The 18,211-nt window shown below is 40.6% G+C and overlaps 1 protein-coding gene across 4 annotated transcripts in view; it reads right to left on the bottom strand.

Annotated features, from left to right (window-relative positions):
- The window catches only part of LOC110542928 (phosphorylase b kinase regulatory subunit alpha, skeletal muscle isoform), a 153,741-nt gene that overhangs the window by 101,102 nt on the left and 34,428 nt on the right, over positions 1-18,211 (bottom strand). For all 4 annotated transcript variants that reach the window (XM_060375543.1, XM_060375544.1, XM_060375545.1 and 1 more), the window contains exons 6-8: positions 11,991-12,071; positions 5,855-5,953; positions 4,127-4,273 (exon numbers count right to left, since the gene is read on the bottom strand). In XM_060375543.1, the coding sequence (XP_060231526.1) occupies positions 4,127-4,273; positions 5,855-5,953; positions 11,991-12,071 (327 nt within the window). The remainder of the gene's footprint in view (positions 1-4,126; positions 4,274-5,854; positions 5,954-11,990; positions 12,072-18,211) is intronic.

Raw genomic sequence — 18,211 nt, 5'->3', positions numbered from 1 at the left:
GAGCTGTGGTTTGGCAATGGATTGTTGTGGCAAAGATACTAAATCTGTTTTGGCGATTACGTACCGTCACTAAAAGCTTTTCTCATTTTTGAAGCAAAGCTCAGTTCTGTATTTGTCATAGTGTGAGTCAGAGGGCTTCTGTATTCCAGAACGACTTCTTCATCTCTTCTACCTACTTGCTTTCTTTTCTTCTTAAACTCACCAGCAACTAATCTACTACAGAGTCTAATTTTCATTTTGTCTTTCCTCTAGAATATATCCCAGAAGGATAAAGACTATTATTTATTTGATTTCCTGATGTGCTTTTCATACTTTGATAATTAATGTTTCATAATTTTCTTTTGTTAACTTATTTTTAAAATTATTCCCTTTTTTTAGATAACAATATAATTATACCCTTTCCCCTCCAAATTCTTCCATATTTCCCTGCTTAATCTCTTTTAAATTCATGGCTTCTTTTTTCACTAATTGTAGCTCCTCTCTCTCTCTCTCTCAAATATATATTCAATCTTTTCAGTCTGTACAGTGTGTAGTGAGTTTTGGTTTCTTTAAAAACCCACTTATGTTATGTGACGATGTTTTTGTTTTAATTCCAGGTGTGGGATAAGAGGCTGCCTCACAGCAGGTGATTGTGGTTTGCCTTGTGCATTAGCAGGGGTGTGACCTTTGCCAGCTGCCAACAGTTTAATTGTGGAGACTCTGGAGAGGGTATAAACAGGAAAGACCAAGAATACCTGGGGCGGCTATGGCTGCCCCCTCTGCTGCTGGTTCATCCTGCTGCTATGTTTGCTCTTGCTGGATTGATGGTTTGCTGGTCTGCTGGTTTCCTGGACTGCTGGATGTTCTGACAAAAAACACTGGACTTGTCCCAAGGAACCGAATGTCCCTAATCAGCAGGAAGTATCCAATAGAAGCTTATTCCCCCATCCCCCCCTAACCTGTCTCTCCTACCTACCATTGGGAGAAGGGATTAGGGTGGAATAAGGGGTGGAAGGGAGGTAGAGGTAAAAATAGCTAAAAACATGTATGTCAACAACAGTGTCGACGTCTGTTTTAGGGCTGACCATTTCGTATTAGTGGGCCCTTCTCGAGGGAAGACGTCTGCCTTTAGCATTCCTTAGTTTCCTGTAGTTCTTTGCATCGGGTAGAGGCCTTGCAGGCTACCCTTCTTCCACAAGCCCATCTATGTCAGAATGTCTATTATTGCCCTTGTTCTGCTCATATTTAGGCAGATGTGTTAGTTAGAATTCATTGGTGTAGCTTCTGATATTCCTAGGAAACATCATCTTAGAGCAAACTCCCTGTTCCTCTGGTTCTTGCAGTTTTTCAGATGCACAATTATTTTTCTTGCAGTATATTTTGATCATTGTCTTTCCTGTCTCCTAACTCCTCTCAGATCCTGCCTACCTCCTCACTATCCACCAAAGTTCATGTTCTCTCTCTCTCTCTCTCTCTCTCTCTCTCTCTCTCTCTCTCTCTCTCTCTCTCACAAAGAAAAGCAAAGGAAAAGAAAAAAGAACTTTAAAACAGCAATAAGATTAAAACAAAACCATGGGATCCATTCTGTGTTGTCCTGGATATGGGCCTGCCCTGAAGCGTGATAAATAAACACACTGTCGCTCCATTGGAGAAAACTGATTTTTCCCCCTTTCCTAGCCAATATCGATTGCAAATAGCTTCCTGGTTAAGGATGGTGTACTGGCTAGTTTTGTGTGTCCACCTGACACAAGCTAGAGTCATCAGAGAGGAAGGAGCCTCAGTTGAGGATGCCTTCATGAGATCCAGCTGTAAGGCATTTTCTCAATTAGTGACCAGTGGGGGAACCCCCTGTGGGTGGTGCCATCCCAGGACTGATGGTCCTGGGTTCTATAAGAAAGCAGGCTGAGCAAGCCATGAGGAACAAGCCGGTAAGCAGCGCTCCTCCAAGGCCTCTTCATGAGCTCCGGCTTCCTGCCCTGTTTTGAGTTCCTGTCCTGACTTCCCTCGGTGATGAATAATGGATGTGGAAGTGTACACCGCATAAAACCTTTCCTCTGCTTAGTGGACTTGGGGAGGGGCATGCGTGAAGAAGGGGGAGGGAAGGTGGGATTAGGAGGGGAGAAGGGAGGGGTTTATAGGGGGATACAAAGTGAATAAAGTATAATTAATAAAAGTTAAAAAAATAAATATTTAACACACAATAAAATAAAATAAAATGAAAACAAAACAACTTTCCTCCCCAACTTGCTGGAATTTTGTGTCCACTTCCCCTTCTCATGCTAGGATTTTCTCTGGCTGGAATGTGTGCAGGACTTGTGTATGCTGTCACTGTCTCTGTGAGTTCATGTGTGTATGAGTGCTATCATGTCTGGATGGCACCGTTTCCTTTGAGTTATTCACCATCTCTGGCTCTTAAACTCTTTCCGTGTCCTCTTCCACATAGATCCCTGAACCTTGAGATGAGGACTCTGATGAAGACATCCAATTTAAGGGCTGAGTGCTACAAAAGCTCTTTCTTACTCTCTACACAATGCCCAGTTATGGGTCTCTGTGTTAATTAGCATGTACTTCAAGAAGAAACTTGACATGAAGCATCTTCTTTTGGGTTGGTCTGAGACAGGGTCTCTCTAGATAGCCCTGGCTGTCCAGCAACTAAGTATGAAGAGCAGGCTGCTGCTGAATTCACAGACATATGTCTGCCTCTCCTTCTCAGGTGTGTGACACCAAGACCAGCCACCTCCACCCCGTTTGAACTTGTTACTTTCTTAAGCATCCCACCTTAAGGTGCTTCTGGAACCTTTTCATCTTCCCCAGTTTGATCCTCAAATCAAGCATTTAAGGAAGATTTCCAATCCACTTTTTCAGGAATGTTATTTAAAAACCAAGGTTTGGAAAACCTCAGATTCATCCCTATATATAGCTCTGCAAACACATTTTCAAAATAATATTTTCTACTTCCATCCAGCTAAGTTCATTTTAGCTTTCCCCATGCTGTATTTGTAACATCTTTCTTCAACAGTGATAAAATTTAATGTACATACAATTATTTGTTCAGCCCCTTTGAGAAACAAATTTATGTATTAGAGCAGGAGTTTGCCAATTTCAAATTAAAAAGACAGAGAATGAACACTTCAGGTTTTTCAGGCCATGTAACCTCTATCAAAGCCACTCAGTGCTGTTTTTTGAAAAAGCGCAGTAGATGATATAGAAACATGAACGAATTAATAAAACCATACTTGTAGTCTTCTGACTCATGACCTGGAGTTCAGTGTTTGTATATGGTTATTTTGTCTTAGCTTTACCACATCCAGTCTAAACACAGTTGTCCAAGATTTAGGTCATTTTTTTCTGTACCCTCTTCAGTGCGGTTATTCAGTTTATTTGTTATACATTTAAGAGTCACTTTCTAGCCTGCATTTCACTTTTCGTACCACATCACAGTTGATACTTTAAGTTTGCTTTTTGTGGTATATAGTTTTCGTGAGATTGGACAAACCTAGTTATTGTCTATGAGGAAAATTGTCCCATCTTGCTCAAAATTCTCTAGAGCTATGTCTTTATTGATAATTTCTCCCCCCAACTTCTTTTAATGGCTTTCCTCCTTTGGTTTCCCCCTTTTGAGAGAGTCACATAAATGGAATTGTACAGTATGTATGGCCTCTGTGGTCTGTATTTTCCTCTTAGCAAAATACACTTAATCATTCATACTCAGAGATCATTAGTTTGTTCTTTTTCACTGCTGAATAGTATTCAGAGAGGAATTAGTAAAATTAGGTTGTCTCTCAGCTGAAGGCTATTTCCAGATTTTTGCAATTACAGTTGAAGCTGCTATAGACATTTGTGAAATTCTGTGTGAATGTAAACTATTATTTTTAGGGTAGATACTGAGGAGTAAGGATACTTGTTGTTGGACCACATGTTACATATATGTTAAAATTGATAAGAATATAGCAACTGTTCTCCAAAGTGGATGCACCATTCTCAACGGTCATGACTTCAGAAGCTTTTGAGAGTTTTGCAGATTTACAAGAGAATAACTTAGGAATAGGATAGGTTCCTGTCATATGATACACTCAAAGGCCCTAAAAGCCCTTATCTCCCTATAAAGTCCCAGCAGTAATGAGAAGAAAGGCACATGTGGACATACCTGAAGTTTGGTAATGATCTCCTGTTTGGTGAGCTCCACCAAATGGTTGTCCTCTACAGCAAAGGCTGGGAAGGAGATCACTGAGAGCAAACTGGCATCAACTTCCTTGGATGTTGAAGCCCGGGGCAGTAGGGAATTTAAGATCGACTAAGAGAAAAGTAGCAAAATAGAGTTTATTACTAAATACCTTGGTTAAAAAGTGAAACTAAGAGCTTTGGTTTTAAAAGATTTGTGTGAAACAGAAGTTTTCAGAAGAATAACCCAAACTTTACTAAACAGTGAGAGCCTAAAAACAGTGGCTTGCTTGGTATGATACCCGCCCCCTTTTTTTCTTAATCCTGTCCTGACTGAGTCCCCATCCTGATTGAAAAGCAGCTGCTCAAAGACAAAGACTCTAACATCTGTGGAATACATACAGTCCTGTTGGTTCTGAGCATCTAGATAAGAAAAAAGCTGATGCTGGAATGATCACTAGCTATTCTTCTGGAGGACTGGGGAGCTCTCCAAGATCCAGAACTCCAACACCCTTTCGAGGCACCATGGGCACCAGGCGTGAAAACGGTGCAGACATACGTTCAGAAAAAAAGGTACATACACAAAAAATAAAAAATTAAAATGATAAAACTAACTCAAAATGTAAAGTAACAAAAGAAAATGAAGCGGTCTCACAGAGTAGATAGAGAAAGATAAGCCATGCCCCTGAAACATTTTCAAATTGATTTTGAGCAAGTGTGGCTTCTTTTTCTTTTCAGAGACATATGTCACTGCACTTTGCTCATGTTATACCCAATACTTTTCCCTGGCCCCACGGTCGTCCAACTAGTCTTCTTCCTATCCACGTAAGTTCTCCTTTCTTACTCCATGACATACTTTACCCACAGAAAATAGTTTCAGAATCAGAAGTTTAATTTATATTCACCCGGATACCATGGGCTGTAAGCAGAGTAAGAAGAAAAGGGGAAATTTCCCATATCGGGGAAAAGAAACTTTTAATATAGTCACCAATCATAAGGAAGACTAAGGATGAACTTTCACCACCACCACACTTCCAAATGAATAGCTAACCCCAGAGACATCCAGGGACAAGAGACTGGTTCTGGACCACTCTCCCGAACACCTAAAACAAATACCTTGTTTCCTTTTTTTTTTTTTTTTTTAACAAAAGCAATTCTTGGAAAAAGAAAAAGAAACCGCAGGCCATGATATAATAGTGGTGAATAACTAGATATATATATATTTTTTTAATAACTAGATATATTATGGTGGGTTCCTTTCATAATTTTTACAGAGACAACAGGACAACTGTGGTAGGTTGACGTATCCCACGCCCAAGCCCATCCCACTGTCTTTCTCTTCTTGCTGCTTGCAGATCCAGATGTAGAACTCTCAGCTACCTCTCCCCCACCATGTCTGCCTGCATGCCATCATGCTTCCCATGATGATAATAGTAGAGTAAACCTCTGAACCTGTAAGGCAGCTCCAAGTAAATGCTTTCCTTTATTAGAGTTACTGTGGCCTTGGTATCTCTTCACATTGACTAGGACAACCATAATCTATCTTATAGCTCATGGTATATCAGGTTTATCTCGGTTTAGGAGGCTTGACAGAGACATTTCTGACCACATGGTAGTAGTCACACGATCTGTTGCTCTCTTTAGGCTAATGCCTGTGCTAGTCTGACTCCGGGGAGAGGAAAATTCGCTATGATGTGGCCCATTATGTCTTTACCTGGCAGTGTTGTACTTCATCGGCCAGGACATGGATGACTGATTGCGGCCCACCTTTCACACCAAACAAATCTAATTCATCTAGTACTTCCAGGGCTGCCTGCAAGAAGCAATGGAGGAAAGGACAACTTTAGTAGCAGAACACACGCTTAGCATCTACAGGGCACAGCATTCCATCCCCAGAACAGAAAAAAGAAAAGAAAACCGAGAATGATATTTGTCTTCCTAGTATCATATTAATATTACATGATGTTGCTTTTGTATATGTATAATGGAACGGAGAATGAAATAAAATTCTTTATTCCCAGGAGCCTGTGATTTTTACTTTGTCTCCAATACTGTCCAGAAAAAAATATAATTGAGTTTTTATTACTATCTACTCAAGGTGCATACTTTAAATGAAATTTTGCAAAAAAACAAATGCCAGACATAATGGTACACACCTAAAATTCTAGCACTCAAGGAGGCAGAGGCAGGTGGAACTCTGTGGGTTCAAGGCCAGCCCGATCTACAAAGCAAGTCTAAGACAGCCAAGGCTACACAGAGAAACCCTGTCTCAAAAACAAAAACTAAAAAAAACCAAAGAGTAATTTGGACATGGCTTATGAATTTACAGGAAATCATTCTTTCAGCAGTGAAGCTCCAGCTAAGAAACAACCACACAAGAAATGCTAATGCCTGACATGGTCAGACCCCCATCTAAATAAAATAAAATGAAATAAAAACAAAACAGGACATTTGTGTGGCTGCGGGATGACTCAGTAACTACTAGCCTCACACTGAGTTTCTGCAGATAGGCAAATGTCCTGCAAATATACTCTATTTGACTTTGAAACAAAAGCTAATAGTTGGCATGCAAAGGAGGAGTTCTCATATTTTAAAAACTATACAATGTGTTTCCATAGACTGAATTTATCCTACAGAGTAACAGATCCCCAAAGACATTTCTCATATCCACCTGGATCTTTGAACCCTTTTATCATCTCTCCCACCCACTTCCCTTTACCTGGTCACCGTCACTGGACTTTCTGCTTCTGAGAGGTTGATTTTTAAAGGGTTTGTATGTAAGTGAAATCATGCTTTTAAAAAATAAAATTTGTAGCCAGGCATGGTGGGACATGCTTGTAATGCCAGCACTCAGGCAGGAAGAGGCAGGCAGATCACTGTGAGTTTAAGACCTAGCTGGTCTACAGAGTGAGTCCAGGACAGCCAAGGCTACACAGAGAAACCAAAGCAAAACTAACTAACTAACTAACTAACTAACTAACTAAATAACTAAATAAATAAATAAATAAATAAATTGGCCAGCATGGTGGCATGTGCCTGTCTGAGGCAGGACTATTAGAAATTTGAAGCCATTCTGGGCTTAAGTGTGAGAGCCTATCTCAGGAGAATTTTTAGAAATTATTTTCTTGCTGTTCTACATGTGCTTTCTGATCCCAAAAGTAAGACTTACTTCAATTTTTTTTGAAAGAAAATCTATTTTATGTGCAATAAGTTGGGAGCATGCTCATTGAGGTCAGAGGAAGCCAGTAAGAGGTAAATGCTTTTCCTGTCATGCGGGTTCTGGGAATTGGACTTAGGTCATCAGGTTTGATGGCAAGCATCTTTACATGCAAAGACAACTAACTCATCAGCCTGCTAATATTTCCTTTAATATCACTATGTGAGTGTGCATGTGTGTGTGATGTGTATAGGTGAGTTCAGGTTTGGGTGTGTCACAGTGCATGTATGAAGGACAAAAGACAACTGGTAGAATAGATTTCCTTTACCTATACATGGGTTCTGATAATCACACTCAGGTGCCAAGCTTGCCTGACAGGCACTTGTACCCATGGGGCAACCCCACTGTTAACATTATTGAGGTTTTCTATTTTTTTTAACCTTTGTACATTTTTTTCTTTTAAAACTTTTTAACTTGTTTGTTTTTGTTTTGAGTCTGATGTAGCCGAGACACACAAAAAGCATGGGATGACTTTAAACTCTAATCCTCCCACCTCTACATTCTATGTAGTGGGGGTTTTACCATGCACCACTGCTCTTAGTTGTATTTTACCTTCTTTTTTTTTTTTAATTTAAGAAGCACTCTTATTAGGAAACAAGTCACACAATTCAACCATAAACTTTCAATAATACAAAAGCAGGGTAATTTTTAAAAAATTTTATTCGTAACAATTTATTCACTTTGTATCCTAGCTATAGCCCCCTCCCTCCCTCCCTCCCTCTTCTCCTCCCATGCCCCTCCTCTAGTCCACTGATAGGGGAGGCCCTCCTCCCCTTTCATCTGACCCTAGCCTATCAGATCTCATCAGGACTGGCTGCATTGTCTTCCTCTGTGGCCTGGTAAGCCTGCTCCTCCCTCCCCCAGGGGGAGGTGATTAGAGAGTCAGCCACTGAGTTCATGTCAGAGACAGCCCCTGTTCCTCTTACTAGGGTACCCACTTGGACACTGAACTGCCATGGGCTACATCTGAGCAGGGGTTCTAGGTTATCTCCATGCATGGTCCTTGGTTGGAGCATCAGTCTCAGAAAAGACCACTAGGCCCAGATATTTTGGTTCTGTTGCTCTCCTTGTGGAGCTCATGTTCCCTCCAGGTCTTTCTGTCTCCCACTTCTTTCATAAGATTCCCTGCACAATGCCCAAAGTTTGGCCATAAGTCTCAGCATCTGCTTGAATACCCTCCTCGGTAAAGTCTTTTTATAATTAATATGCTTTTTATAATTAATATACAATATGGGGTTTTCCTTATTTATAAAAAGTTTATCTTGGCATAGTATTCTCTGATATGGCTATAATAAAATATATTTGGCATTTACCAATTGCTGTATATCTAGGCTATCTTTCATCTTGTTATTTTAGAAACAGCAGTTTGATAAACTTCTACAATATCTAGCACACGGATGGCTTACTGTTAACAAATAATTATTTGTTTTCATTTTGAAATTTGTTTTTTTTTTCAAGTAAAGTATCCTTTTATATATACATATGATATTTTTCTTTATTTAACATGCTTTTAAAAACTTATTGGTTCTTTGTGAATTTCACATCATGCACCCCAATCCCACTCATCTTCCCCTCCCCTCATACCTCCCCTCCCATCTGCAACCTTCCCCCAACAGAGAAAAAGATCTCCTTGTGGAAGCTGTAGTGTGTCACAATGTGTCCCACAGAAAACCCTTTCGCTAACACAGTTTTGCTCGCAAATGGTCACTGGAATGACTTGCTGGACTGGTATAAAGCCTCTGGCTTCTGCTACACTATCAATACCGGAACTCCTTTCAGATATCATGTTGCTGCTCTGTGTCGTGGAGATCCTGTAGTTTTGGATCTGCTGGACTGGCCCCTTGGTGTGGGCCAATTCAAAGCCCTGGGTCTGGGCCTGAGAGGTCTCTGAGCTAGTCAGCCTTCCATCTGTCCTCCTCTCACATGCTCAGGGCCAGCTCACAGGCAACCCCTACAGCTAGGGCCGGCTTGAGCCTGCTTTCCAGGCAAGGTGCAGGGCCTGCTCTCCCATGTGTTGTTCCTCGTGAGGGACATGGCCGGCTCTCCCAAACATTAACCTCTTGAAGCAGAATGAGTGGGTCAAAGCGTATGGACAGTTTTTGAGATACAAACCTAAACTGCTTTTTAATGGATACTATACTCATATAACATATCACTAGCAGTATATGGCAGTACACTTCTTAATACAAGGTATCTTCATTTTTCTCCCTTAATCAATCAATCAATCAATCAGTCTGTCCATCTATCTTCTATCTATCTATCTATTTTGTTTTCTCAAGACAGGGTTTCTCTGTAACCCTGGCCATCCTGGAACTCACTCTGTAGACCAAGCTGGCCTTGAACTCAGGGACCTGCCTATGCCTCCTGAGCTGGAATTAAAAGCATGCATTATTCACTTGATTTAAACTGCCAAAAAGGTTAGATATTACCTCAATTATTTATTGGTTATCTGTTATCTCCTCAATTATGAGGCCAACCTGACCTTGTCTTGGGAGTATGAAGCAGTTCTGGTTGGCTTCCCTGGAGAAATAATACCTAAACTGAGAAACCTAAAGGACAAGTAAAAGTTGACCAGGCACGAAATACTCATTAACAACAAAAGGGGGAAAACAGCAAATTTACAGTAAAGAAAGCTAACAGACAACACCTTGATGAAGTGATCAAAGGCAGAATCGATGGTATTGGGACAAATTTATACCATGCATTTCCTGATGATAGAGGAGGGGTACCGCAGGGCCGTTGCGGTGGTCTTCCTAAAAGTGTGAATCATGAAGAAATACTACGTACAATAAAAGTGCTGGTCTGTAGTCCATAGAACACCCGGTCTACATCTGCATACCAAAACGTGAAGGGGGCATGGAGTGGTGTGGGAGCATGGAGCTGGGTGGCACACATGTAATCCTCGAGAGGCAAAGGCAGGAGGATCAGTTCAAGATTGCCTCCAGCAGTGCAGTGAGTTCAAGGCCATCCTGTTCTTGCCACAACAACAAAAAGTGAAGTGAGTATTAGAGGTACAACGGCACCAGTGGTAGAGCTGTAGGCACAAGACTCCAGCCGCAGGACCAAACCGAACCAATCAACCAGACCAAACAATTCTGCATTTTTCAAAAGTTCTACTGTCATAAAAATCAAGAATTATAAAGTATTGCTCTAGACTGGCTGAGCTTAAAAAAAGACAATATGATAAAATGTGACTTGTTACCTTGGTGTGCATACCGTGTCGCAAGGATTCCTTTACATTTTATTTATTTATTATGTATAAAATGTGTCTGCATGTACACATGCTTACCAGAAGAGGGCACCAGAGCTCTTTACAGATGGTCGTGAGCCACCATGTGGTTGCTGGGAATTGAACTCAGGACCTCTGTAAGAGCAGTCAGTGCTCTTAACCTCTGAGCCATCTCTCCAGCCCATGGATTTTTGTTTTTTCATAAATGACATTATTGGGGTAATTTTTAAAAACTGAGTAGGTCCTGTGGTATGTATAATCACTTAATACTGATTTTGATAATCATGCCACGATTGCAAGAGTCCTTGAGGAAGCGCACAGAGAAGTATTTGGTAGTGTTAGTTCACTGTTTTCTGTCGCTGTGTATTTTCAACTAGCTCAGGAAAAGAGTGTGTATATGTGTGCAAGTGTGCATATTCATGACTGTATATCCAGGAACAGGGAAAGATAAAGCAAACATTAACAAAACCTGCATGAATGATGCATGGAATTTCCCCCTAACATTTTTGAAATTTTTCTTGAGTTCAAAATGATTTCAAAATAAAAGGGAGGAAGCAGCAGCTAGAAGTCAGCAGTAGAGCAGTTGCCTAGAACTTATTTGAGGTTTGCTGCATGTATCCTAGTGTCACAATGTTTGCTGTTAAATTATTTCTTTGTGTAATTGCACCTGTTTGTCTTGCGCTTCCAACATGTTTTGTCCTATAGTAAATGAAACTACATTCCACACCATATTTCCTCATTATAGGTTGTTTCACATGTATATCATGACTTCTTTATTCCAGGTAACAGTTTTGCTTTGAATTGTGTTTTATTTCTTTCTGGTTTTTATGCTTTACTTTGCCTAGCTTGGTTTTAAACTTTCAGTATCATTATTATATAAGAAGCATATATTGTATTTACTTCTTTCTTTAAAAAAGGAACCTATATCTTTCCTGTTTCCTAGGAGTGTGGTTGAGCCATGCACATACAGCATAATAATCTTTGAACTTATTCCTGCTGTCCTTTTTGATACACACTTACTGTTTCTAGAGAAAATAAGAGCCAGTAGGATGAAAAGCCATAGCCAAGTGGAAAGGTGATGATGATAAGGGAAGCAGAGGACAGTAAAGTGGGAGGAGGACTCAGGGATGGCTATCTGCTACCAGGCTTGGTGGAGTGGATGATTAAGGGAGAAAGAGCATATGCAATGGCAAAGATGGTGAATGTACTTTAAATTGTGTTTTTCTTTTAGGATATATACACAGACTCATGACACAAAACCATTTGATATCAAATTTGCAACTTTCAAAAAAAGTTTTTTATATTATGTATTCATAGTTTCAACGTACATTAGGAGTTTATCTATGACAAAGGTAACCCAAATTCCACTGACTCGACTTGATAAAAATAAGAAAGAAAATGTACCTTGGCCATTCCCACTGAACTCGCATTCAATTCTGAGATCCCTTGGTTGGTCTTGTCTCCACGCTCCCATATCCCAAAGTCCTGGCATAAAATAATCAAGACATCAATCACAACCAATAAACGTTTACTAGATGTATAATCCTTGCATAAAAAGCATTAATAGCAAATTTTCTACATGCACACTTGCACACTCATGCACACACCCGTCCACACTGGCTATTTAGGAGCTGACAGAGACTTAAATTAAATTGGGGCCCCTAAGAAGTTGGGAGTCTCTTCAACACTTAATTAGGAAGTCTAAGAAAGAGAACTCAGAGAATCTAGAAACACTTGTCAAGTTTTCCCCAAAGGAGAATCCTATAAAGTGTAACACATGGAGGCTAAAGAGCAGCTGATATTTTATGTCAAACATGCATTCTAATCTTACTTTCTTGGTACTGAAAACGCACAATACATGCATCACTTTTGTTAGCCCTTATATTTTGCAGATAGTGAAACCGAGTTACAGAAAAGTACATAATTCACCCAAGGGCATATACTTGATAAGTGACAGAATCAAGACAAGATTCTAAGGAATTTCACTTTAAAACCTACTCTTAGCCATAACTATAGACACCCCCTTGGTAATATAGACATATGTAAAATTACTTTTAATACCTTTCTATCTTTGAAATAACTTCATAATTACACAGAAACTGCAAAAATAGTCCAATGAGTCCCCTAATACCATTCACTTAGTTTTGCCCAATGTTAACATTGAACATATCCGCAGTGCAATTGTTAAAGCTAAAAATTCAACTCAACTTGAGTTAACTATGGGCTTCATGCCTCTTCCTCCCAAGGGTTGGGATTATAACTCACAGCCATGCCTGACTACTGCCTTTGTGCATGCCGAGATTCTGTTTCATTCCTGCTATGTTTCCTTTGTAACTTCCAATCAGAGGTAGATTCTCAAATCTTGCCCCTTGTGACCTTGAGTCTAAAAATTACTGAAAGCCAAACAGTTTGGTTAGAACTGGCTTTTTTTTTTCATTTTGCTTTTCTATTTTTGATTAGTAAATAGTTTGAGAGACAGTTCAGAAAAATAAGATAAAGATCATGCAAATAGCCTGGTTCTCCTTAAACAACCACCACTGATTCTTAATTGTCTACAGCGAAAACTACAGTGCGGTTTTGATGATAATTTTTACTTTCCTTGTTCTTTTTTGTTGTTTATGGGTTATTTTTGAGACAGTGTTTCTCCGTGTAGCCTCAGCTGTCCTGGAACTCACTCTGTAGACCAGGCTGGCCCAAAACCACAGCGATCGGCCTGCCTCTGCCTCACCCAGAGCTGGGGTCACAGGTGTGCACCACCACACCTGGCATTTTATTACTTCTAGGTCACTAATTGTAATCCTTCTCCAAGGAAGGCAGTGCAATTTTTCTTGCTTTTTTTCTTTCTTTCAGTTGTTTGCTCATTGGGGTGTGTGTGTGTGTGTGTGTGTGTGTGTGTGTGTGTGTGTGTGCGCGCGCGTGCACACGCAGATCCATCAAGTCACATGTAAAGACTAGGGTTAAACAGTGGGGGAGGAGGGCTTCCCCTACCAGTGGAGTAGGGGAGGGGAATGGGGGTAAGAGGGGGGCTGGGTAGGATCCGGAGGAGATGAGGCAGAGGGCTACAACCAGAATACAAAGTGAATAATTGTAAAATAATAACAATAAAGCAAATTTCTTTCCTAATTAAAAATAAAACAGAAATCATAAAGTCACAATGAAATGACACTTCAAGTTTTCAAAGACAATAATCACCAATTGAGATTACCATATCCAGCACAAAGTTAACAACCTTACAGGATAAAGAAAAATTTTCTATGATAAACACTAAGTAATTTATAACTGCAAAAACAGATTACAGAATTTTGAAGGAATCCCATATATTGAAGAAAAAGATAAACACAGCCATGATGTCATAGGAAAGACTACATACCAGAACAGTAAATGAGCAAATGAGGATTAGGAAACTATGAGAAAAGATAGGAAGATATATATATACACCTTTACATAACTCTCAATGTCACTGCCTCAGTGGTTTATGACTATATGAACATTTGCATTAAATAATCAGATTCTGGGTAAAAAGTAATGATGGAATTTCAAAGTGTTAAAGAACAAAACAAAATTCAATATATGTGGAGAAATAATAGAGATCAGGGAAGAAAACAATAAGATCAGAGAAGAAATTAATAAAATAGAAACAAAGACAGTACAAATGGAACAGTGAATTGTGTTAAAAAGGATAAACAACACTGCCAAACTGTCAGCTAAGTAAAAGAAAAAGATAAAAGCCCCAAATTAATAAAATCTGAAGTGAAAAGGGAACTTTGTTTGTGATTCTATTCCTGGGGAGACATGAGGAAACATCTAATAATCTCAGATAGAGAACTGACAACAGATCAAAATAAATATAGCAATAAAGTGCAACTTGGTGAACTGATGAGCTTTATTGGGGTTACTGACAGGAACGGGGTGGGTGGTAACTGACAGGAACAGAAATGACTTAAAGACGGTTGTTTAAAAACATCTGAGAACCTACAGCACAATGCATGGCCTACACAGATACCACAACAGACTGCAGAGTGTTCACAGGGTCACATCCTGCATCTTATACACTTACACTACAATTCACCACAGCAGCAAAATCAGTTATAAAGGAGCAATTAAATAAGTTTATGGCTGGGGTCACACCACCCCTGAGGAATTGTAGTAAAGAGTCACAGCATTAGGAAAGACGAGAACCACTGACTTAAACATCTTCTGTCTCAATGAATTTCCCCCATGAAATGTTTTTAATGTCAGATGAAATTCAGAGGCTATGGTTGACTACCATAAAAAGCTAAAATGTTATGCTCAGGATGCGAGGCTAAGCACTGCACTCAGGGTCAGCCACTTTGGACCCAGAGAAGAGCATGTCTGATTGCATGCGGGTTGATGCCCCAGGTCCCGCCTCTGAGAAAAAGGTATCAGACGGGTCTGATGCTCTTTGGGTGGATGACACCTAAATGAACATCAGTACAAAGTCCCAATATATTTCTAATATCAGAGATCAGACCTCTACTCTTGCCTGATGCATCTAAAACAAAAAGGGGGAACTGTAGAGAGCTGCGGAATGCTATGCCTTAAAGATGGAGCTGGTTTCCGCCTTCCACCTTCCCGATGGTGAGTGCTCTCTGTCACGAACAACTCCACATTTGGCTAAGGCTGAGAGGATCTGGCTTGCTTCCATGTATGTGGACCTATCTGCATTGCCCACGTGGCATGCTGAGGTTGGCTACCCAGAGGCTATTTAAAGTGGGCTGGCTTTACCCAGGGTCAGATGATTGTTCAAGGTTCCTGAATAAACTGCATTGAAAAAAAAATTCAGAGGCTATACACTTTTTTTAATTCTATTTTTTTTACTTTGAATGCTCTATGTGCCTGTACACCTGCATGCCAGAAGAGGGCAGTAGAAGGTATACATGGCTATGAGCTACCATGTGGTAGCTGGGAATTGAACTCAGGACCTCTGGAAGAGCAGACAGAGCTCTTAACCACTGAGCCATGTCACCTGCCCCCGGCTATACACTTTTAACCTCAGATGCAATATGACAATATGGAACAGATAACAGTGAAATTAAGAGGACTGTTGAAGGATACTTTGAAAATCTGCATTCCAATAAATTCAAAAATTATAAAGAAACGGAAACATTTCTAGATACATCTAAACTACAAGAATTCAACCAATAGCATGAAAACAAACTAATTATGCCTACAATAAGCAATGCCATCGAAGCAGTAAATAAAAAATCTATCAACTAAAAGAAGGCAGGCTCAGATGGACTGACTGCTGAATTCTGCCAGGCTTTTGAAGAACTACCACTTCTCAAACTATTCCATGAACTATAAAGGGGGGGGGGGGGCCACTATCAAATCCACCTACAATCATCCTGAAAGCAAACCTCCGTAGACTAGGTTGATCTATGGACGCACGGATGAGGGAATTTCTTGCTTGGTTTAACTGAGGTGGGCTAATCCACCCTGAAGGTAGGCAGCACCGTTTCACGAGCTGGGCCCTGAAATGAGTAAAAAGAAGCACGCAAGCGGTGGGGATTTCAACATGCATGTGTGTGGGAATTCAATTCTCTGCTCTTGACTATGGATATAATTTGATCAGCTGCTTCAAGTCCCTGCCACTTTGACTTCCCCACAGAGATAGACCCTAACTTGGAATTGTGAGACAAACAAACCCTTCCTCCCTTAAGCTGGTTTCGTCACGGCATTTTACCAAAGCAACAAGAAACAAAACTACTACACAGGACAATTATCTTGGTGATACATTTTTCTGAAAATATGTCTTCAACTCAAAGAGGCTGAACTGCTGCACCTTATAGCCAAGTTAATACTACTTGAGACTATTAATTAATATTATTTAATATTAATAATAATATTAAGACTACGTATTTAATCTACTATCCTGCTGTGTACACTCAGCATGGTTAAATTTAACCTGCCTTTAAGAGAACCACGCAGCAAGTCGTGGTGGTGGCATATGCCGTCAGTCCCAGCACTTAAAAGGGAGAAGCAGGAGTACTTGCTGATCCACAGAGTGCCCAGGGTAGCCAGGGCTACACAGAGAAACCTTGAAAAACCTGAAGAACCAGCCTTCCTCCATCTTAGACTTAAAGCCACCTTACAGTAAAGACAAACTCGATCCATTCCTGTTCATGATTAAACCTGTTTCTCAAGGATTGAGCTATGCCCCACCTATAACCTTAACTGCAAATGGCTCTGTACTGCCTGTTCAGGACATGGCAGCCACGTCTTTGCTTCACAAACTTGTGTATAACTATCTCGCAAACCTGCCTTCCTTTTCAAAGGTTACAGGACCTACCACCTATGACCACCTAGCTTCGGCCACCTTGCAACCGTGTCTTTGTTTCAGGAGGACCTGACTTGTTGGGCTTCTCTTCTGCGCCTGTAACTCTGCCCATTTTGGCTGCCAAATCGCCCAGTTGGAAACCCCTTACCCCTGAGCTTTATAAAAACCCTGTCTTCTTCATATGCAAGGCTGGCCTCTCAAACCCTGCCTTGGGGAGAGGCAGCCTCTATACACAAATAAAAAAACTTGCTTTAATTAATTTGGTCACGATGATTTGAATAGGTAGTATTTTTTCTCCCATCTTCGAGATTAAGAGACCAAGATAGACAAGATAGGGCAAGAGGGAGGGGGAAGTTAGAGAAGGAGGGACGGAGAGAGGGAGGGCAGAAGGGAGGAAGAGAAAGACAGAAAGACAGAGAGAGAGAAAGAGAGAGATAACAATGTAACCAACCTTACCATGCCTTGGATTTGCCATGAAGTTGGTTTTTACAATCTAAGCTAAATGCAGAGGTTTTTTTTAAAAATATTTTATATTTATATTTTTAATTTTATTTTTTCACAATTTATTCATTATATATAGTGATTGAAGTTCCCTCCCTCAACTCCCCCCAGGCCCACCCTCCCTTACTCTTCTCCTCATCCCCTCCCCCTAGTCCACTGAAAGGGGGAGTTCTCCACTATTGCCATCTGCCCATAGCTTGTGAAGTCTCATCAGTACTGCCTGGAACCTCTTCCTCCCTGGCCTGGTAAGGCCACGTCATCAGGGGTGAGTGAGGAGAAAGCAGTCAACTGAGTTCATGATAGAGGCCGTCCCTGCTCCCCTCACTCAGAGATCCACATGGAGACTGAGCTGCCAATCTGCCACATCTGAGCAGGGGTCTAGGATCCCTCCATGCATGGTCCTCAGTTGGTGCATTAGTCCCTGCAGAACTCCCTGGGTTCAGAACCATGTCCCTGTATTACGACTCCTCTTTTTCTGTAAGACTCCCTATGCTCTGACCAAAGTTTGGCCATGAGTCTCAATATCTGCTTTGATCTCCTGTTGGGTGGATCCTTTCAGAGGACCCTCTATTTTAAAGATTTAGGTATTTTTTTAATACAGTACTCTGCCTGCATGTATGCTTACGCACCAGAAGAGGGCACCAGATCTCATTATAAACACTTAGGAGCCACCATGTGGTTGCTAGTAACTGAACTCAGGACCTTTGGAAGAGCAGACAGTGCTCTAAACCTCTGGGCCATCTTTTCAGTCCTAAATGCACAGTTTTCATCTTAAATTGTATATTCTTTCATGTCTACGACCTAGAATAATGTATGTGGATGTTAT

Source organism: Meriones unguiculatus, chromosome X (genome assembly GCF_030254825.1).
Source record: "Meriones unguiculatus strain TT.TT164.6M chromosome X, Bangor_MerUng_6.1, whole genome shotgun sequence".
In the NCBI taxonomy this organism is placed as follows: Eukaryota; Metazoa; Chordata; class Mammalia; order Rodentia; family Muridae; genus Meriones; species Meriones unguiculatus.
This window is presented reverse-complemented; position numbering and strand designations above follow the sequence as displayed.